Source organism: Lagopus muta, chromosome 12 (assembly GCF_023343835.1).
Source record: "Lagopus muta isolate bLagMut1 chromosome 12, bLagMut1 primary, whole genome shotgun sequence".
NCBI lineage: Eukaryota > Metazoa > Chordata > Aves > Galliformes > Phasianidae > Lagopus > Lagopus muta.
In genome coordinates, this window is record NC_064444.1 from 18,143,821 (window position 1) to 18,164,837 (window position 21,017).

General features: G+C 52.1%; 1 protein-coding gene across 1 annotated transcript in view; it reads left to right on the forward strand.

Moving 5' to 3' along the window:
• Positions 1-21,017, forward strand: part of HYDIN (HYDIN axonemal central pair apparatus protein) — a 113,036-nt gene that overhangs the window by 88,476 nt on the left and 3,543 nt on the right. Inside the window, exons 46-83 of the mRNA XM_048958484.1 lie at positions 45-704; positions 1,036-1,245; positions 1,600-1,802; positions 1,937-2,119; positions 2,340-2,459; positions 3,340-3,499; positions 3,586-3,758; positions 4,297-4,495; positions 4,797-4,896; positions 5,597-5,696; positions 5,977-6,145; positions 6,405-6,643; positions 6,903-7,017; positions 7,176-7,380; positions 7,563-7,798; positions 8,309-8,460; positions 8,615-8,807; positions 9,132-9,240; positions 9,762-10,022; positions 10,227-10,369; positions 10,583-10,801; positions 11,856-12,016; positions 12,215-12,327; positions 12,826-13,060; positions 13,520-13,732; positions 14,392-14,530; positions 14,845-15,010; positions 15,397-15,544; positions 16,117-16,324; positions 16,831-17,052; positions 17,401-17,570; positions 17,903-18,101; positions 18,229-18,387; positions 18,519-18,799; positions 19,096-19,315; positions 19,684-19,896; positions 20,360-20,523; positions 20,828-20,978. Of these exons, the coding sequence (XP_048814441.1) occupies positions 45-704; positions 1,036-1,245; positions 1,600-1,802; positions 1,937-2,119; positions 2,340-2,459; positions 3,340-3,499; positions 3,586-3,758; positions 4,297-4,495; positions 4,797-4,896; positions 5,597-5,696; positions 5,977-6,145; positions 6,405-6,643; positions 6,903-7,017; positions 7,176-7,380; positions 7,563-7,798; positions 8,309-8,460; positions 8,615-8,807; positions 9,132-9,240; positions 9,762-10,022; positions 10,227-10,369; positions 10,583-10,801; positions 11,856-12,016; positions 12,215-12,327; positions 12,826-13,060; positions 13,520-13,732; positions 14,392-14,530; positions 14,845-15,010; positions 15,397-15,544; positions 16,117-16,324; positions 16,831-17,052; positions 17,401-17,570; positions 17,903-18,101; positions 18,229-18,387; positions 18,519-18,799; positions 19,096-19,315; positions 19,684-19,896; positions 20,360-20,523; positions 20,828-20,978 (7,311 nt within the window). The remainder of the gene's footprint in view (positions 1-44; positions 705-1,035; positions 1,246-1,599; positions 1,803-1,936; positions 2,120-2,339; positions 2,460-3,339; positions 3,500-3,585; positions 3,759-4,296; positions 4,496-4,796; positions 4,897-5,596; positions 5,697-5,976; positions 6,146-6,404; positions 6,644-6,902; positions 7,018-7,175; positions 7,381-7,562; positions 7,799-8,308; positions 8,461-8,614; positions 8,808-9,131; positions 9,241-9,761; positions 10,023-10,226; positions 10,370-10,582; positions 10,802-11,855; positions 12,017-12,214; positions 12,328-12,825; positions 13,061-13,519; positions 13,733-14,391; positions 14,531-14,844; positions 15,011-15,396; positions 15,545-16,116; positions 16,325-16,830; positions 17,053-17,400; positions 17,571-17,902; positions 18,102-18,228; positions 18,388-18,518; positions 18,800-19,095; positions 19,316-19,683; positions 19,897-20,359; positions 20,524-20,827; positions 20,979-21,017) is intronic.

Genomic DNA, 21,017 nt, shown 5'->3' on the forward strand with positions numbered 1-21,017 from the left:
TGATTCAGTGCTTTGAAATACTTCTTTTCTCCTCTCCTGCCCAGAATGCCACCGCATCCACCAGCAACACCAACGCGTCCACCAGCAACCGCTCAGACACCAGCAATGGGGTGGACAAAAAGGGGTCTACAAAGGAGCACCCAGACTCTGCTGTAGGTGACAAGGATGAGAAGAAAAAGGGTAACAAGGTCCCCCTGATGAATGCCAGCCCAGCAGCGCCCATGCAACCCAGCACCACAGAGCAGGAGGAAGCCAAGGAGAAGACACTGAGCGACAGCGAGAAGATCTTGGCCATGAGGTTTAAGATCTATGAGGCATCACAGAAAGAGATCGCACATATTTTATCAAACTGGGACAGAGTTCAGGGCATTCTGGTGTCCTCTTGGAGCCAGGAGGAGGTGTGGCAGAGGACAGAAGAGCAGAGCAGGCATTTATCCAGACGCAAGAGCAGGAGGGACAGGGAGAGGGAGCGCCTGGAGAAGGAGCGGCAGGAAAAGGAGCGCCTGGAGAAGGAGCGCTTGGAGAGGGAGAGGCAGGAGAAACTGAAGGCTCTCGAGGAATCCCAAGCACAGGCAGGGGAAGGTGCAGAAGGGTCAGCAAAAGGCCAGGGTGTCGGGGTGCCTTGCTTGGATATCCAGGTGCTGGACCCAGAGGATGCTATTGGGAAGATCCTGGAGAGTGGAAAGCTGCCCCCAGCAGAGCAGGTAAAGCCCTCTTGGGGCTCAAGTGCTGAGGTCTGAGACCTGGTGCTTTGTGTTCCACCAAGTGACGATGGCACAGAGCCTTGTCCCGTGCTGTGCTGTTGTTCCACTGCAGCTCCATGGCAGCTATGGGGTTGGGATGGTTCTCAGTTCTTCTCAAATGATGGAAAGAGGGAGTGCCATCCTGGCACTGTTCTGGAGCCCATCCACCCCAGTGTGCATAAAAAAGCACAGTACTCCATGTAAAAACAATGCCAGATTTTCAGTGTCTGAAAGGAAAGAGTGTGAGGATGAATGTGACTGAGAACTGATGGAGTTTTCTCTGATCTTTTAGATCCTGGATAGCCTGGGTCTGGGGCCCTCAGGGCCTCCCATTCCTCCTACTGCATTTTACTCTGTGATCCACTACCCAGAGAAGCGAGTGGCCCCAACAGGAGAAGCCCTCAAGCACTTCACCTTCATAATGCCAGAAGGTGCGATGGCAGAAGAAGAAAAGAAGGAATCAGAAAGTCTTGTGGATGCTCCCATCACGCCTACCACAAAGGTGCCAGGGCAAAGGGTTCGGGTGGGGGAGATGGAGAAGAACCACTGCAGACAAACAGTGATGGGCCCCATGTCTGCAGGAAGCCACAGCACATCCCTGGCCTAATTCATCTGAACAAACCCTGTTTGGGGGAAGGATGGAGGCTTTGGTGCAATCAGAAAAGAGATTTCATGGGTAAAACGAAGCCAAGTAAAGGAGAGCAAGGCAGTGGGCAGATGTGAAACCAATAGAAACTGGTCATTCATGGGTTCTCTTGCGTGTTTGGCTACAAACCTGCAGCTTTCCTTCCAGGGCGGGGATGAATTAGGGCACGTCTCACCTTACTCTTCCTCTTCTTCCTCACCTGGTGCTCAGGTGTCAGAGGAGCAGCTCACCCCCACCAGAGGGAAAGCGAGGAAGGAAAAAACTGAGGGCAGCAAGGAGGTCAAGAAAGAGAAGCGGAGCTCTGCCCGGAGCAAGAAAAATCTCCATGGAACGGGCACAGGAACATCAACACATCCTGCTGATGTGGAGCAAAGCAGTGTGGACGTGGCCCCCTCTCCAGGGAAGCCCATCAGGTGAGAGGGGAAGGAGAGCCATCTCACCAAATGGTTTGCCATTCCCACGGGCTGCTGGGTGGTGAGTCCACAGCCCTCCGCTTTGTCTCGTTGACGTGTTCCCAACATCTGAAGTGTTTCTCTGTAACTGCCAGGCTGAGCAGCTGTCGGTGGATCGTGCCTGCCCATGGCCAGGTGGAGCTGAAGGTACACTTCACCTCCTCGGTGCCGGGCCAGTTTGACCAGACGATGAATTTTGAGGTGCTGGGGACAAAGCGACTGTACCAGCTGCACTGCAGGGGCATTTGTGTGTACCCCACCATCAGCCAGGACCCACGGTAAGGCTGCCCCCTGCTCTGCTTCACTCTGTACTTGGAGCAGGGGCTGCCTGTTGTACCCCAATGACCACTTCCCACCACTTTACATCACCTTTGACGTGACTCCACCTGAGCACTACTGTCTCATCCAGCTTGGAGCTGGGAAGCTCTGCTGCTGAAGCTTATGGCTTCAGGTTGGAGCATCTCATAGCTCCTCACCTTCCCATTTTCTCCCTCCTAGGGTGGTGTTTCCTCACCGAAGGAAGAGCAAAGCAGACAATGACATCATCTTCAAGCAGTATGTCATGAGCACAGGCGTGTTCCACTTTGGGCCACTGCTCTGTGGGAAGTCCAGAGACTGGTACGTACTGGTGGGCTGCCAGCTGGTCCTGGGTAGACGTCCCAGTGGCCCAAGGTGAATTTGGGCAACTCATGTCCTGCCTCCACCTCTCAGCTTCCTCGCTTATGACAGTGAACGTAATGGTGCTTTTTGAAGTGCTTCGAGCTGCATGGGCAGACTGGCCAAGCAATTATTCTGCCCGTAGCCTTATAAAATGTTGATTAATCTGTTATATTAGGCAGACTTTATGATTTGGCCTGCCAGCATGTGCGTGTGACCTGCAGAGGAATAACAGTGGGATTTATGAACCTGACTGCTGGATGAGGTCTGCCTTAAAAGCTGTCATTGTCACTGCTGGCGTGGTTCTATTTTTAATTTTGCTCTTTTTTTAATATCAGAAATGAAGCCCTTGCCTTCATGGGAGCCCTGGAGATCCAGTGATATTTTACAACCCTGGGAAATGAAATAAAAACCCTTTAAAAGCGAAAGGGCATCTTCAGGCAGCCTGATGAATGGACTCCGGTCTTGGTTTCCTTTGTAACCATTTTTTTTTGCAAAAGCCTTTCTTGACGCCCTGCAGGGAAAGGACCAGAGATGCAGGAAGGACCCATGTGCCAGATGGCTTTTATTCTTGCGGGGACCCTTGAATTTTTGTTTTGCAAAGTGTTCTTTCTTTAAGTGCTTGTGCCTTGTCACACTGATGGGATTGGGGCACCAGGTGAAGGCGCAGACGTAGAAGTAACGGAAGGCTGAATGCACCATGCAGTGTGCTCCTTTTTCCTAGCCTGCTTGTTACTCTGTGGTGAGAGCAGCCTCTTGCTGCCAGCATGCAGAGCTTGCCTCGGTGGCTGATAAGCGCAGCGGTCCCAGCATTGCTGAAGCCTTCTCCCTTTGTGGATAGGTACAAGGCGCTGCCCTTCCCCAGCAACTGTGAGAAGATAACCATCCTCAACATCACCCCCTTGGAAGCAGAGGTGCATTTCTTCTTCGAGCACGATCTCAAAGCAGACACGTTCATTTTAGACCCTCCCAGCATGACACTGAAACCCAACGAGAAGCAGGTAGGAGGCGAGCGTGCAGCGATGCAGCACCCAGGAGCTGCTCTGCCTGCTCACCAGACCTCTTCGCTGTCTCTTTTTGGGGCTAGGAACTGAGCATTTGGGCGTACCCCACTTTGGCCGGCCTCGTGGAAGACAAGCTCGTGTGCTGCATTAAGGACAACCCGGAGCCAGTGGTGTTCTACTTGTGCTGCCAGGGGGTGCAGATAGAGCTGGCGGTCAGCCCCAAGCACGTGAACTTTGGGAAGCTGCTGCTGCACAGGTCAGCCCTCAGCTGCTCTGCTAGCAGCAAGAGCCATCAGCCAGCCTTCAGCTTCTTTGGGTTATAGGGTCGTAGATAGCTATGGTTGGAAGGACCTCTAAGATCATCAAACCCAACCGTCAACCCATCGCCACCAACTCAGAATCATACAGTCGTAGAATCACTGAGATTGGAACGCAATTCTCAGATCCCCAAGTCCAACCCCAGCCCACCCCCACCGTGCCCACTGCCCCTGTCCCTCAGTGCCACATCCCCACGGCTCTGGGACACCTCCAGGGATGGAGACTCCCCCACCTCTTGGGCAGCTGTGCCACCGCCTTGCTGCTCTTTCAGAGGTTTTTCCTAATATCCCATCTGACCTCCTTTAACCAAACTTAAGGCCGTTGCCTCTCGTCCTTTCATCCTTTATGCCTATAAGTTGTTCTCTAGAGAGAGGCAGACCGATCTTTCAAAGGGGCCGTTGGCCAAATGGGAAGGACAGGGCTGCTCCAAGGTGCAAAGCAAGGTGCCTGTGCTGAGCATCTTGGTGTGCCTGCAGGAGGGACAGCAAGCAGCTGGTGCTGCGCAACCCCATGCTGCTGCCTGCAGCCTGGAGGCTCAGCGGGCTGGAGAACCTCGGCGAGGACTTCTGTGTGTCACAAACTGAAGGCACTGTGGAGCCCTGTGCAGAACTGGGTATCTATCTGTATTTCAAAGCCACAAAGGCTGTCAGCATTAAGAAGACCATCCGACTGGAGGTGAGGGGATGTTGCTGTCCTGAGTGGAGCAGGACAAGGCAACCAAGGGTGTCGGGGGTGGAGGTTGTGCTGGAAGGGTTACCTGCAAGGAGGGCAGAGGGCTGAGCATTTGTGAACTTCCTTTCTGCTTACAGACCCTTAGCAGCAAGAAAGGATGGCTTTGTGGCCATAGTTCTCTATGATTTAAATCACTGGTAGCCCTCCAAGTAGGGTATGCCATGGTGGAACCAGCCAGCTATCATTATCTACCAGTAGAACTTAGGAGAATTGTCCCTGCAGTGTTTGTTTCTTGCTGCTTTAGGTTTCAGATGCAGAAAACATCCTGGGGATTGTTCAGATAGAAAATATCCAAATCCAAGCAGAAGCCTATGATGTTGCTCTGAGCGTCACCATTGCCAAAGGTCAGTGGATGCCCCAAACCAAACCAAACCAGATGCATTTCATTGCATGCAACCAAAACACCTGGGAGGGGTTGGGGTGGAATCATAGAATCATTCAGGTTTGAAAAGACCTTCTTAAGGTCATCTAGTCCAACCATCCACCTGCCACCAATATTGCCTCCTAACCACGTCCCTCCCATGGTTCTCAAACACCTTCAGGACGATGACTTCACCACCTCCTCAGGCACCTTGTTCTAATGCCTCACCACACTTTCAGAGACCTTTTTCCTAACACAGGCATGTAAGCGTGGCCATAAAGCACGTGTCCTTCAAGCTGCGTGGCGTGAAGCACCGTCAGGGCAGAGAGAGCCTTGAGCCTCTTATGTCCCAGCTTTGAAATGTGTCATTTCCCACGCAGATTGATTTGGGTTTGCCGAAGTGACAGCAATGTGAAAAAGCAGTTGGCAGCTCCTGAAGGCACAGCAGAGCATGGGGAGTAGTTGAAACTGTGCTTGGAAGCAAGGAGGTGGAAACTGGGCTCCTTATCTACTAAACCCTGCAAATATTCTCTAAGCAAGAGAAAGGGCAACAAAGCAGTTAAACTTCCAGGCTGGGAAGGGTGCTGAGGATTTTGTCCCACTTGAGAGCCTCAGATAGGCATCTTGCAACCCACAGCAACTCAGATCTTGGCCATCTCTTATCCCTTATGGGATTTCTGCAGGTATGGATGGCAACGTGGATTTTGGAGTCATTAGGGTGCAGGACGATGCAAAGCAAATGTTAACCCTGAAGAACAAAGGGAAGTATGAGATTGCATACAGGTGAGCGACTGCTTGGGCCACCTTGTCTGTCCTTGCTTTCAGGATGTGTTCATTTCTCCTTACGAAACTCTTTAAATGAAGGAATGAGAAAGTCAGTGTTGAAGTGAGATTGGAGCACTTTTGGTCTGCAGTCTGTGCCAAAATCTGGGGATGGCAGAGATGGACTCTTTTGACTCTTTCCCTCTTTCTTTTTCTTTTTTTTTTTTCCTAAAGGTCCTGGCTGTGTTGCTGCTACCCACCTATAACCACAGAGGTCTTTGTCTCTTTCCTTTGTCCCCAGCTTCACGTTTGAAAATGCGGATACTGACATTCCAAACTTGGCATCCCACTTTGCCATCCTGCCACAGAGAGGGATGCTGGCTGCCTCGGAGCGCCCTGTGCACGTCCATCTGGTCTTCCACCCCAAGGCAGAAATAAATATCGAGGACAAACCCATCCTGAAGTGCCAGGTGAGCTGCTCCAGGCGGGTGGGTGGCTGCTCACACCCAGGATGTGTGTCTCCTGGAAGGAGAGGTTTAAGCTGGGAAATCCTCTCTTAGATACGTGCAACGTAATCTTTAGAAGGTGTTGGTGATGCTTCCCAAGCAGAGCTGAAAATCTGGCTCTGGAGGAGGCATTGAACAGGGCTAATAGGCTAAAGGTGACGTGGGGTGACAGGAGGGGCCATGGGGCTCCTTGCTGTGTTATCAAACCCTCCTCTGGCTGCAGGTGATTGAGCCCAGCCTCTGTGAAGGAGGGGAGACCATCGCCATCATCCCAGTGAATGTGTCTGCCAAGGCCATGTTCAGCAAGTACAGCATCACCCCAGCCTCGTTCATTGATTTTGGGACTGTGGTGAATGGCACCAAGAAAACTTGCAGCTTCATCCTGGAAAACAGAGGCAGCCTTGACTTCAAGTTCCAAATCTACAAAGCAGAGCAGGATGCATCTGGGCCAAGAAGGAAAAGGTGGGTGAAGCTCTGCAGTGCCTGTCCCAGTCATGAGAGTGTGGCTGGTGATCCAAGGGACCCAAAAATGCCTCAGCTGCCCCGTGAGTAGGACAGAGTTGGTGGTAAAGCTGATCTATCCATGACCATCACCAGGCAACCCTTGTGGATCCATCAGGAACACGAGTGTAGGAAGGCTTCCCTCCATGGCCAGAAGGTTCTGGCCTTGGAGGATGGCGAGGAGCTCAGCACGGTGGATAATTCTGCTTTCTCCTCACAGTGTCAATCATGGGATGTCCAACCACTCTGATGACGATGAAAGCATCGACAAAGTGCCCAACTCTGGGAAGCAAAACAGGCAGTCTCTGCAGAAGGACACGAACCCCTTCATGCAGGTGGGTGGCCACGGGTTGGGATACAGTCACGTAGTGGGGCTGCCTCTGGGCCATGGGTCACCCCTCAGTGACTGGAGGCCAGGGGGTGGCATGCTCTTTGCTGGGGGCAGCCAAGGCAAGGCTGCGAGTCATCAGCCTCTCTGGGGCTCTGTCTGCAGGCACGCTTGACCCTTGGCATGTTCACAGTGTACCCTGGCTTTGGCTCCATCCACCCTGGGGGCCAGCAGGCCATCACAGTGGATTGCCAGGCAGAGCCAGTGGGGACGTGTGAGGCGCATCTATCAATCAATATCTGTGACAGAGACCCCAAGGACAACCCTGTTGGCATCCCCTACACCCTGCTGGCCGAGTCCTGCCTTCCAGGTATACACCACCTACAGGTTGCTATGGCCAAGTCCAACAGTAGGGAGAGGGCAGGAGGAGTATGTGGAAGGGCAAGCAGAAAGTAAAGTCCTGGTGCCTGGGCTCCCAGACTGAGTCTTAGAGCATTCTGGGTCCACGTAACCTCAGCAGGAGTGCTTCTCAGTCCTCTTTTCTTCTCGCAGCATTTGTAGTTGATGACATAGGTTCCATCTTTGAAGAGCATCGTATCTGCAGCAATGCCAACCTCTGCCACATCCTGCAGACTGTGCAGGACAAAGGTGTGTTCATCACAGATGAGAATAAGTTCATCTTCACCAACGTTCTGGTTGGGCACCGGGCCTCAGCCCGCTTCAAGATCCGCAATGTGGGCAAAGTCCCCTGTGATGTGGTCCTCTCCATCAAGCCCATCTCCACTAAGGTAAGAAAAGGGTGAGGTGATTGCTCCTCTTTTAAGGTAGGAGCCTGCCTTGCTTTCTAGATTCATCTTGCTTGCTCTAGTCCAGCTCTGTGCAGACAAAGTTACAGGGGAGAGCAACAGCCCCTGGGTTGTGTCCAGCACATCTCAAGGTTTTGGCTCGTTCCTCCAGGTCTGTGGAGGGAGACCTGAACCCTTCTGGATCTCTCTAGGAAGCACATCGAAGGGTCTTTTCTACTGGGGCCAATGTGTCTGGGCTCCAAGGAGGCCGTTTCTTCAGGCTCCTTGTTTTTCTTCTCTTTGAAGGTCAATTCTAGATTATTTGCAGAGTTTTCCATGCGCCTCCTGCTCTCCTGGGCTTTATGGCAGCTCCCTGTCTAAGGCCAGCATTACTTTGGTGTCTCCCCTTGAGATGGAGGTGTCCTGTCCCCTGCTTCCTGATGCATGTGTGAATTGGGCTGCGCTGCGTGGAAGCTTTTATGTCCTAACACCAATCCGTGTGCTCCCGTCCAGCAGAACAGCCGCATCAGTGACATCTTTGAGGTGGATCCCACTCAGATGTGTGTGCCCAGCCATTCTCACGCCTTTGCTACAGTGACCTTCACTCCACAAACGATGCAGAACTACCAGTGCACTTTTGAGGCTTGCCTTGAAACCCAGGCAAGGTAACACAGCTTCTGAGATGGTAGGGGGACAATGAAGTGGCTTCTGTGCCACGTTATTTCCTCCTGGCTCCTGTGCTAAGGATGAGGGAGGAGAGGGACAAGGGGGCTGTATAAATACCAGCCAATAACGATTTCTCCTCTGCCCCTCCTGCAGCCCAGTGGCAATTAAAACAGAAAGCCTGACATTTGATATCAGTGGGGAGGGGAACCTGCCTCGGGTGACAGTCCTGCGCCCAGTGCTTCGCAACAAGAGGGGGAACCCTCTGCTCCTCTTCAAGAAGCTGTTGCTTGGTGATTCAGAAAAGCTCCCTCTGGTCCTTCAGAACAATGGCATCATACCTGTCCAGGTGAGGGGCTGCTGGGGAAATGCATCAGCTGCTCTGGAAGCAAGTTCTTGTCCCATGGAGGAGAAAGCATGGCACAGACTTGCTGCTACACTGTGCGTCTCCTCTCCATTCCCCTCCTATCTCTTATGTGGAAATGCATGGTGTCCTACTTACATTATATTCTATTTTATCACATCTTACTGCAGTTTAATTAAGCTTGACTGTAGTTTAATTCCATTCTGCTCATTATTTACTCTTTCCCAGTGAGGAACCAGCAGCAGTTCAGTCTTTGGGCTGTCCTGCACTCTCACTGTTGTGGCAGTGCTCTGTGTTCCCTTTTCTCAGTTGCTGATAGATATGTTGGATGAAGCGAGAGTTTTCTTCCTGAAAGCCAGGCCCACCACGCACTGCATCTACCAGGCTGCAGACACAAAGGAGGATTCTACTGGAGAAGGTGAATGCATTAGCCATGAAGTGTGGGCATCCACACGGGTTGGACAGTAGGATAAAATTCTTCTACAAAAGAGCAGTGATGCAGTGGCACAGCTGCCCAGGGAGAGGGGGAGTCACCATTGCTGGGGTGTCCCAGAGCCGAGGGGATGTGGCACTGAGGGACATGGGCAGTGGGCACAGTGGGGTGGGGTTGGGCTTAGGGACCTGAGAGCTCTTTTTCACCCAATCTTAATGATTCCGTTATTCTAAATATGTGCCAGGCTCAAGGTTTGCCAAGCAGCAGCTAGATGTTAGGCACTGACTGGAGGAGGTTCGGGAGCCAGGTGTTAACCAGGCTTTGAGATGCTTAAGGCTGTGTGTGCTGTCATCATAGCCTTGTGAGCATAAAGGGAACATGCAGAGCCATAGGTGGGAGCACCTGTGCTTAGAGACAGCTGGGTTTCAACCACTTCTTCCTATTATATCCCAAGGAAGAATTTCCTCTGAACAGATCTATCGCTGTCTCTAATTTCACTGGTGCAGGGAGAAAGCCCCACACTGCCTCCTGTGTCCTACATCGTGGGGAATCAGCAGAGTTTGACGTGCTTTTCAAACCCAACCTGCCCCAGCGTGCGGAAGGGCAGATCCACCTGTCTGTGGTGGACAACCCCTATGAGGAGACCAACATCCAGCTGGTGGGTGAGGGCTACGAGGATGATTTCACGCTAGATAACATCCACGGGCTTGTGGCAGACAGCTTTGAGGAGAACACTGAAGGCAGTGTGGAGGAGGACATAATTGAAGGTAAGAGAATTCAAGCGGACATCTCTGGCAGGGCCACAGGAAGTCTGTGTGCATGTGATACAGCGTGGAGATGAAGGCCGTGTTCAAGCATGTGTTCTCTATATGAGCAATCCTGTGCTGTCACCACCAGACCTGATGGAAGGAGTCAGGCGGGGTGGATGCACCTCACTGCACACTGACATCTCTTGCTGTCCTCCTTAACAGCTGGCAGAGTGGATCACATCCAGTTTGGGGACTGTCACATTGGGAAGCCCTACCAGGTGACCTTCACGATCACCAACCGCAGCCGGGCGGAGGCGATGCGGTTCGAGTGGCTGGCAGGCCCCCCCTTCCACTTCTCACCCCAGGTGAGTGCTGGCAGCTTTGCCTTTCCCACTGCCCAGACAGATTTCTGGGAGCTACCAGTGACTTTCCAACTCCTGGTGCTGCTTTTCAATGCTGGGAGATGCAAACCAGAGCTTAGCTGGGGCTTCTTGCTGTAGGAGACGGTATCTTTGCGTCACAGCCCCTTTGCTGATGGTCCTTCTTTGCCAGTGATTCTTGGCTCCCATTCTCCCTAGGTGGGACACCTCCATGCTGGCTGTGCTAAGGACATCACAGTGACCTTGAAGTCGGATGTTGCAGTCACCTGCCAAGCACAGCTTGTAAAGTGTAAGGTGGCCAGGATCTCCTTCCAGCTGCCAGCAGAGCAGGTCTCCGACTGGGACGACCGCCTGCACACTGTCAGATGGGTGGATGCCACCAGGGGGGAGGCAGCTATGTGGCCGGTCAAGAGGAAGGTAAGAAGTACAGCAGCAAAAGCCAACCCATAAAAACAGATGCCTACGGCAGCAAAGCCACCATCTGCTGGCTCAGCAGCTCCTGCTTCCTCCTGAAGCATGAGCAGTGTATGGTGGTCTTACAGGGGTCGAGAGAACTAGCATCTTCAGAAGCTCTTGGTCAAGCACCAAGTAATATTAGAGCTTTTCAATTTGCTAATTTTACAGTAACTGTAAAATTACTGAAGGAAAATCAAGCCCGAAAAGAATGACGCATAGTCAGTAATTCACTATTCCACACCTTTGAGAATGGAAGAATGAAGCTAACCAGGCAGCTTCCAGCCCTCTGAGGAGCTCCTCAGAGAAACAAGCTTGTCATCTCTTCCTTGTGGTTTCTAGAATCATTTGGGGTTTCTGGGGAACCCCTGCCCCAAGCTGAGGCCATGCTATCAATTAGCTTTCAAACCTGATGACAGCATGCTGGTGAGCATGGCTTGGCAACCTTGCCCATGGCAAGGAGTTGGAAGTAGATGATCTTTGAAGTCCCCAACCCCAGCTGTTCTATGATTCTGTACACTCTTACCTGAGTGATGGTTCTTCCCCGGTTTCTGAACTATTATAAGACCTCTAAGTTGTGTTTTTTTTCTCCGTCAGAGCTCAGCAGCCAGAGATTTCCCTAATGATCTCATTCCCTTCCCAAGATGTCTGTGTGGCTGTTGTCCCACACGTGACATTCGGAAGGCACTTTCAAGGAGAGATGGCACTTAGATTTACTCACTCTTTGAGTTCTCTGCCCACGGGGCTCCAACAGAGAAGCTTAATCCTAATATGGAGACCTGTCATATTTATTGGGGGCCAGGACAAATGTCAGACGTTCTACAGGATTTAAACGTGGGGGCTGATAACTGGTCATAGACCACATGGGCATATCCACAGCCGTGCTGGTGACCGCTTTGAGCAGCACTATTTATCTAATAAATGGGAATGGTCCTTCCTAGCTCCTGTATGGAGCTGAGCTTTGCTTTGGAGTCTCGGAAGCTCTCTGCTCAGTGATTCTTCCTTGTCCTCTTTGGAGGTGATCGAGACAGACCCAGAACCAGCTCACACCATCCTGGAGAAGAGCAGCCGTGAAGTAGAACTTCGCCTGAGTGCTGTCATTGATTATGCTGACTTCCAAGTGGATGTGGACTCAATTCAGTTCAAGGAGACCTTGCTGTTCCAGACGAGGAGATTCCCGTGAGTGGTGGAGGTGGAGCAGGGGCTGCTCCAAAGGCAGCTGCCCATTTGAGATGCAAGGCTGGAATAAACCGCTTGGATTGAATCCCTCAGGCACCACATCTGCACCTTCCTCTTGAACTTCTAAGCTTGTAAATATTTCCTCAGTGACAGCCTTCATTGGTTGTTACCTTTTTTTTTCTTCTCCTTGTTTTTCAGTTTCCAGCTGTCCAATACAGGACATGTGTCCCTGGAATACACCTGGATGGCAGCCATGGGGGATGAGAGAGCGGCGAGCCCAGCTGGGGAGCTGCTCCCAGCCGGGCTGGAAGGTACGGCACCGGCTCTGCTGGCAGCTTGGGGTGCCTGGCATCCATTGAATGTGCTCACCTCCCTGTCTGTCTGTCCTGATGTTGGTTCCTTCCCAGCATGCTTGTGCTGAAGCTGATTTATTGGGCTGTGCCATCGGTTGTCTTGGGCACTGTTATGGAAGTCAGAGAATCGTAGTATCGTTACGGTTGGAAAAGACCACTGGGATTATCTAGTTCAACCATTGATGGTGTCCCTGAGGGAGATGAGGTTGTCCAACGTGACACAGTGCTCAGAAATGTTCCCAGCTGGTGCAGTGCACTGCTCTGCCGTAAGTTGGCACAGCTTTGACCTGGGCCAACACACTCAGTAGTTCCTGGAAATGCATAGGGGTGAACGCTGACCAGAAGCCATTCCACAGGAGAAGTTTTCCTTTAGCAACTCAGTTCTGGAGATGAAGAGAGTCTGATAGGATTTCCCTCATGAAAGCAAATGTCCCACTAAGCTATTCCTTCCCACAGGACGTTCCCTCTCCTCCATGTCTGTTGCCTCTGTGAAGCTCCCATTCGGCCAGCTGGGCCATGGCCTGGAGCACACCTCATCCACCCTGAGCTCACCCACCAGCCTTGGCCATGCCACCCCAGTGTTCTTTGTTGAGCCTCCCAGCGGCACCATCCCTGCTGGCCAGGAGCAGCTCTTCCAGATGAAGTTCTGCCCGGTGTACGTGGGGAAGTTTAAGAGCTGCATGGTCTGCAGGTAGGGAACAGCCAGGAATGGTAACTCTTTAACTCGTGCTGCTTTGCCTCCACTGGGGGGTGGAATGCAGACCTGGGGACAGCCAGCCTCAGAGGGGCAGCAGGAATAACCAGCATGCAGGAGTGAGCAAAGGTGATTATCTGGCCTTGGTGGAAGCAGGAATGGAGACAGCGGAAGGAGATGTTTTATAAAATATTAAGCACTTCTTGTGTTGTAGCATCTGGAATGGGAGATCCAGAAAGGCTGCCTAGGGGCCAGCGAAAGCTAAATAGCCTTCTTTCTCAGACAAGCACAACCTTCCTGTCTACATAGAAACTTGTGTTCTTCTGTAGACACACAGCTGTTCCCACTTCACCCATCTCAGCTTTGCACTTCTGCTGGAATTTCTTGCACTAAGAATACAACACAAGCAGCTGTCTGTCTGTCTGGGAACAACGTTCTTAATATCATTCTTTCTAGCATTCCTAACCTGAAGCCAAATCAGAAGGGCCCAGAGGTGGTTGTGGAGGGGAAAAGCCAGATGCCACACTGCCACTTTGAACTGAAGGATTCTGACTACATCACTGCAAAGAGACGCAAACCGGAGCTGCCAGAGCCCAGAGGGGCAGTGATAGACCTGAAGACCAGAGTAATTGAGTTTGCAGCAACTGGGGTTGGCAGCAGGAACAGCAGGTAGGTGTGGGCATGGCTTCTGTTAATGGCCTCTTGTCACCCTCCTTAAGCAGAGACATCTCCAGCCCTGTGGCACATCTGTACCATGTCTGTGTTGTGCTGACACGTGGCCACCAGTCTGCTGTGGGGCTGGAACAAGCTGCTGAAGAACAAGTGGCCAGTTTTTCCTTCTCTTTGCCCTTTACTTCAATGAACACAACTGATAGTGTGTGCTCAGCTCCTCAGCATGGGGTTGAGCTAAGAGAACCCCATCTAGCCTGTGCTATGGGGCAGTGCAACATTGGTCCCTTCCAAGAGCATCTTTGAGACGTTCTTGCTCCTTTGACATACCAGCCAGACAGGATCATTGAAGGCTGCAGCCACAACAGACAGTATCATCTTCCAAAGGAGTCTTGTTGGACCTGATTTCACCATTTTTAAGGTTCAAGAGTTTGGCTATATCCTTTCTATAATCTCTTTCTCGGTAACTGGCATTATTTCCACCTAGGAGACAAACACTGCTTGCAGAAAGCAGATAAAATGTTCATGTTCCCAGCATTGTCCACCTGCACCCAACATCTGGATGATGTCCAGACTGGCAGTGCTTGATGTCTGCTGCAGGATGGGATTATTAACGTCCTGCTGCCACCTTAGCAGTCTTTTTCACTTTGTGTGCCCAGGACCTTCAAGGTGATGAACCCAACCAGTTCTGCATACTCCTTCCAATGGACATGCCAGGACCCTGAAGCCCCACCAGGACAGAGAGCTTTCTTCTGCCTCACAGAGAGAGGGCAGATCCAGCCTGGGAAGAAAGCAGAGGTGGGTGCAGAAAAGGAAGAGGGTTGGCCCAGTAGATATATGCCAGTTTGACACCAGCTGTGTCTAATCTGGGTGTCTGATCTCACTGTGAGCTTGCTTTAGGCAAAGTCATGAAGAAACTATTGACTGGAGTTGGCAGAAAACGTGTTCTTACACTGCCAACATCTGCCATGCCTTTGGGCTGTAGTAACTGTCACAGTGACCTGCCTCTGAGCTGGGAGCTTTCTGGGATTTCTCTATGGTACAGCCTGCACTTCCTTCCCTCACCCCTGCCAAGGGCAGCAACACTCCTTCATTTGCCTCTTTCTCCTCAGATCAAGTTTGAATTCATCCCCCGACATCTGGATATCACCGAGTCCTTCTGGGTCTTTACAATCCCTGAGAAGAGCATGTCAGTCCTGTTCCTGCTGGTGGGGCACAGCACTGAACCACTGGTGACTCTGGACAGGTCCCACCTGAACCTCCATTTGCTGTTAGTTGGTGAGCACATGGTTATGCCTTATACACTCAGACATGTGCTGATCCAGTTCTGTTGTTCGAGCCAAACTCCCAAAAGGAAGCTGGAAATGGGAGCTGGCACTTGTGAGCAGGTCAGCCAGCTCCTGGACCTGATTGTAGGAGGAAGAGGGAGGGGAAGGGAAGAAGACATGGGTGTTGGGGGCACAGTGTGTGGCTGAGGCTTCCAGGAGAGGATTTGGGAAGTGATGCCAGGAAGACCAGGGGGTGAGAAGCTGGTTTCCATGCTCTCATCCTGAGCATGCCATGCTGCAAACTTCCACCGGGCTCAGCACGTGGGCAGGAGCACACTGTGCCATGGTGGCCATGCTGCCAGAGGGTTTTCAGAGACTGATCTGTTCCTTTTGCAGGGCACAAAGTACACCAGACTGTCTATATGATCAACAGTGACAAGGAGGCTTTCGCCTTTGCTTTCAGAGAAAGCTCGCTCTTCTCAGAGGGATGCGGCACCTCGCTGAAAGTAGAGCCCATGGAAGGCTCCATTGCTCCCCTTTCAAGGTAATGAAGCAGTGTGATGGGCTACCAGGCCAGATTCCCTCTCCCACCAGCCAAATGTTGCATGGTCACTTTGCTTTGGAGGCTTTCTCCCCTCTGCAGTCACCAGGTGACACTCAGCAATGGCACATATCCACCTTGGTTCATTCCCTCCCCAAAGGAGCACCAAGAACCTGCAGGTTTTGTCCAGTGGCTGTTTGGGTTACCCTGGTCTTATGGGCCCCCTTCCCTGAGAAGCTCAGACTTGGATCTTCCGGTTTTGATGACAAAATCATGTTTTGAGGCTTTAACCATCTGATCTCCCAAGCCAGCAGCTGTCCAGCCAATACCACAGATCCACCAGGGCTGTGCCTGCTCACAGCCTGCTCGGGTGCTGCATTAGCTCCAGGCAGCTTTGCCTTGTTTTAAAAGATGCTGAGCTTTGCAACAGAGCACCATGCACAGCTGCTGGCTTCTTCCAAACCTAGGGCCTTGCTACAGCCACTGCACACTGCTCTCCCAAGGACCAATGCAGTACAGGGCCAAGAAAGCCATCAGAGAGTGAATGGAGCCAAAAATGGGTTTTCTCTCCCCAGATATCCCATTAAAATTGCCTTCACACCGACGCTGGAAGGAGAGGTGGTCTTCAACCTCAAATGCGATGTCAAGAGGAAGACAGAGCCCCTCTCCCTGAATATCAAGGCCACTGGCTACAGCATAAGTGTGTCTGTCAGGTGTGAGAACAGCGATGGCAGTGTGACTGAGCTCAGTGCACAGGAGGTCAACGTCATTGACTTCAAGGAGGTGAGCAGCTCCCCTTGCTCCGCACGGTCCTGCAAGATGGAACCTCAACCAGGAGCTTTGCAGAAGTGTTTGAGCAGGAGGGAAGACATTTCGTAAAGTCACTGAGGTTGGAGAAGACTGCTAAGATCATTGAGTCCAACCATCAGCCCACCCCCACCGTGCCACTGCCCGTGTCCCTCAGTGCCACATCCCCGTGGTTTTTGTGCACCTCCAGGGATTGTGACTCCCCCACCTCCCTGGGCAGCTGTGCCACTGCATCGCTGCTCTTCTGGAGCAGAAATTGTTCCTAATATCCAACCCAAACTTCCCCTGGCACAACGTGAGGCCATTACTGCTCATCTTTTACACGCACAAGCTGTTCTCTACAGAGAGGGAGACTGATCTTTCATGTTGCTCATCCATCAAATGGGAAGGACCTAGGAGCATGTGAGGAAGGAGCCCTTGCTGTGTCTGTTGGCATTTTGCAGGTGCCACAACCCCACATCCTTGCCACTTTCTCCCCCCAGGTGCAGCTGAACGAGAGCACCCAGCGCACCTTCAGCATCTACAACAACGGCAAGTTCAGCTTCACCTTCTCGTGGGAGCTGAGTGGCCCCACAGCCCGGGTGCAGCTCCTGTCTCTCAGCCCTCGGACAGGCAGCGTGCAGGCTGAGGGCAAGGTGGACACCCAGCTGGTTTTTCACCCTCAGAAAATGTGCTCATTAAAGGACGTAGAGCTGACACTGCAGGTGAGGCAGCTGTGTGTAACGGGGAAGCTTTGCCTTTCCTACGTGTCAGCTTGGCAGCAGGAGCCCAGAGCTGGGGGTGAGCTCCAGCTTTGAAGATCCGGGACAGAGAGGTTACTGCTGCCAAACTGCAGAGCCTGACAGCTTCTGAACCCGTTATCTTACTGAGTGCTCACCCGTGGCTGTGACTCTCCAGAAACCATCCCCTCCTCTTTCTGCCGTCCTTTGCATCAGGCTTTCCGTATTGTCACTGCAGCCAGCTGTCCCCACGCTCCTCCTCACCCATCTCTTGTGTTTGTGGCTGCAGTTCCCATCTCTTGAGCTGGCTTATGCTGTGTTTCTCCCCACCAGATCAACAAAGGTCCTATGTTTACCTGCATGTTCCTGGCCACTGTGGTAGTGCCCACTGTCCACTTCTCAACCACAAGACTCAACTTCGGAGCCTGTTTCATCTACCAGGCTGGGATGCCACCTGCCCAGCAGACTCTTGCCATTACAAACAAAGCAGACAAAGATGTCAGGTAGGACTTCACATGCTCATTCACGCCTCACCTATCCTGTGCCAGACCCAGCAGTCTCCTTCGTGCCCACGTTGTGCTGGCCATGGGGTTTCACAAAGCATTTCCCCTGGCTGATGGGAGTCTTTGCCTGTGTACAATTCTCCTTGGGGTGCCAATCACACATGAAACCACTTCAGGCCATTTCCCTCTACTAAGCACACTATGACCTGCTGCCAAGTTAAGCACACCCCTGGATGTAGCCATTGTACCCTAAAATAACACTGCAGCCCTGATGTTGTCTCCTGAGCACCACACACAACACCTCTGCTTCTCTTTGCTGTGCTTTCTGCCAGTTTGAGCTGCTTGTTCACCAACACCATGTACCTGGAGGTGGATTTCCCAGGGTACATCCTGCACCCAGGAGGGACGGTGGAGGTGCCCATCACTTTCTATCCCAGAGAAGTTGCATCTTACTGTGAGGTCATTCCTTTTGAAATCAATGGTCTTTGTCAACAGACTGTTGAGGTCCAAGGAAAGGGTGCAGAAATGAAGGTGAGACGAAATACAAACCCTAGAACTCCAGCCAGCCAGCATGGCTTTCCTCATCTCTCCTCCCCAGCCTGCCATGATTTGGTTTTCCTCCTTTCCTTTTGTTTCATGCTGATCCCTCCTGTCTCAGGTGGACATTGTTGAACCTCAAGGGAAGGTGGTGAAGCTGGGAGCCCTCTCTGTGGGGCAGACGGTGAAGAAGATTGTCACCATAGCAAACAATAGTGTTGCCCCTCTCACTTTTAAGCTCTGTGTCATGCCCACTGTGCCAGAACTGCAAGAAGATGGGGTAAGGCCACTTCCTTCACTAGAGAACCCTGAGGGGAACCTACAGGAGTACCTGCAGCTACCCATGAGCTGCTTGGGATGGGAGCTAGCATTAATTACAAATGTGTGCTGGCCTCTCATTTCTTTGCACAGGTTCTCTGCTTGCACCCCAACAGAGAATTAAGTTTGAAGCCCAAAGGAGACACCTGTAAAGTGGAGGTGATCTTCTCCCCAAAGCGCCGCATTCAGCCGTTCACTGAAGAAGTGATGCTGGAGAGCAGCGGGCTGCTGCGCTCCCTGTTCATGCTGCAGGGCTCCTGCCAGGGGATCTGTGTCAGCTTGGACCAGGAGCACCTCAGCTTTGGAGCAGTGGTGCAGCAGAGCTGCACATCCCAGCGCGTCACCATGCGGAACACGGGCGACATTGGAGTCAAGTAATGTAAAACCATGACTTGTCTGAGTGCTGAGAGCTGGGCTGTGGGGGTTGGATGGTGCTGTAGCTTGCCTGGGTAGTTCCCTTCTGCTTTGTTGGAGAGCTGTGCAGTCAGGCCCTGGCAGTTATCGGGGATACACTCAAAAGCACTAGGGTGCAGGCTGAGTCCTGCCCAGCTTGAAACCTCATCACACCTGAGATCCTGTGGAGAAGAGCACAGTAGGTGTGGAAAGAGCATACTGCGCTCACAGCCTCCCCATTGCTAATCCTTTCTGTACTTCTGCTTTCCTTTGCAAGGTTTAAGTGGGATGTCAAGAGCTTCGAGCCAGATTTCTCCATCAGCCCCGCAAAGGGTTACATCTCCCCAGGAATGGATGTCCCCTTCGTGGTGAGCTTCCACCCGTCAAAGCTGAGCCCCTCTATCCAGTCTGAGGGGCTGCAGTGCTTCATCCAGGGCAGTGAGCCACTCTGCCTTACTCTGGCAGGGTGCTGCATGGAGACCCCCATCATCAAAGAGGTAACAGCAGCAGTGCTGGGTTTGGGTCCCTCTTATCCCACCACACCTCTTGCAGGGTACAGCCTGGGGGCCCCTTACCTGCTCCTCGTTTTCCTTCTCCTTCACCCAGCGTGAGAAAACTCATTCCTCTTCTTTCTCTACGAACAACCAACAAGATTGACTCCAAAAGCTATGGCACAAATGGACATTCGGCAGATGACTTTTCCTAAAATGCTTCTTACTGTGCTTCTTACTTAGAGATGGTCTAAGAACCTCTTTCAGACTTCTGCCTCTTCCTTTGATCTCTCTGCAAGTGGGTGAGCAGGTGCCAGCCCTGTGTGAAGAAATCCTCTGTCCAACCAAGCATGATCTGTGCTTCTCCATTGCAGACATTGATTTTTTCATGCAATGTGCGTGAGAAGCACAGCCAGACCATCCTCCTGTCAAACACAAGCGATGAGCCCTGGGCCGTGAAGCCTGTCATTGAGGGTGACCACTGGAAAGGGCCTGAATGCATCCACCTTGAGGGCAATCAAAAAGACAAGCCATACAAGATCACCTACAAGCCCCTAACCATGAGCTCTAAGAAAGAGAAGCATCAGGTATGTGAGCTCAGCCAGTACGCTGACCCTCCTGGCACAACCCTCATGGCCAACCCTGCTTTGGGCAGGATGTTAGACAAGATGGTCTCCTCTAAACATGAATTATCCTAAATCCTATGTTGGGCACCTGCCCATTGCCCTGCTCCATCTGGCCTTACGGCAAGCCAGAACTGAAGCCCAGAGCAAAAAGGGAGGCCAGAGATCTCCCGGGTCAGTTTCCGGGGCACTGAGCACATCTATACCCTGTTGGGATTGCACGTGATTGGTATCTCCTTAACGTATGATATTCATATTTAAAGCCTTACATTAAGAGTCCTCAAGTTTTCAGTTCTTCTGGAAGCAGAGGAGATGCCACAGAAGGCGTTTGGTGTTGGCTCCTGAGATGAATACTGTGCACAAAAGAGCCAGTAACTGCTCTGGGCTGAGAGCAGGAGAGCTCACAAGCCCCATTCCTTGTCTCTAGGGCTCCATCTTCTTCCCATTGCCAGATGGGACAGGCTTGTACTACCTCCTGCAAGGATTTGCTGAGGGCCCAAAGTGCTCAGGGACCATTGTTCGGGAGGTGCCATGCAGGACTCCCTACACTGAGCTCCTCCCCGTCTCCAACTGGCTGAACAAACCGCAGAGGTGAGTTGGGCCCAGGAGGTCTCTTCCCATCAGCAAATCCTGCAGCGGTGCAAGGAAGGGCTTTTTGCTCAATGGGAGTCCTTCCAGCAAGCTTTGCACTCTTCTTGGCCGCTTTCTGGCCACGGATGCCTGTGGTCACACTGCTCACATTCAGACCCACCCTGGAGCACTTTTCTCTAGGCCAAATGAGTACTGGCTCCCTCTGCCCGAGGCAGGGAGGAGGAGCAGGGGCTGTGGTGTACCCCCAGGTGATGGGTATCCTATGGCTTCCTTCCTACCCTCACTGCCTCCTCCTCACCCGCAGGTTCCTTGTGGTAACAGAAATACTTAAAGCAGAGGACGTGGAGCATAGTTCTGTGCTGCATGGGCTGGAATACATCGATGTGCCTGGCTCCGGCAAGAAGGACTACAAGTTCACATTCCTCTCCTACAAGGAAGGAGTCTTTAGCACAATGGTAAATGTAGACACCAGGCTGCAGGGTCCTTCCAGAGCT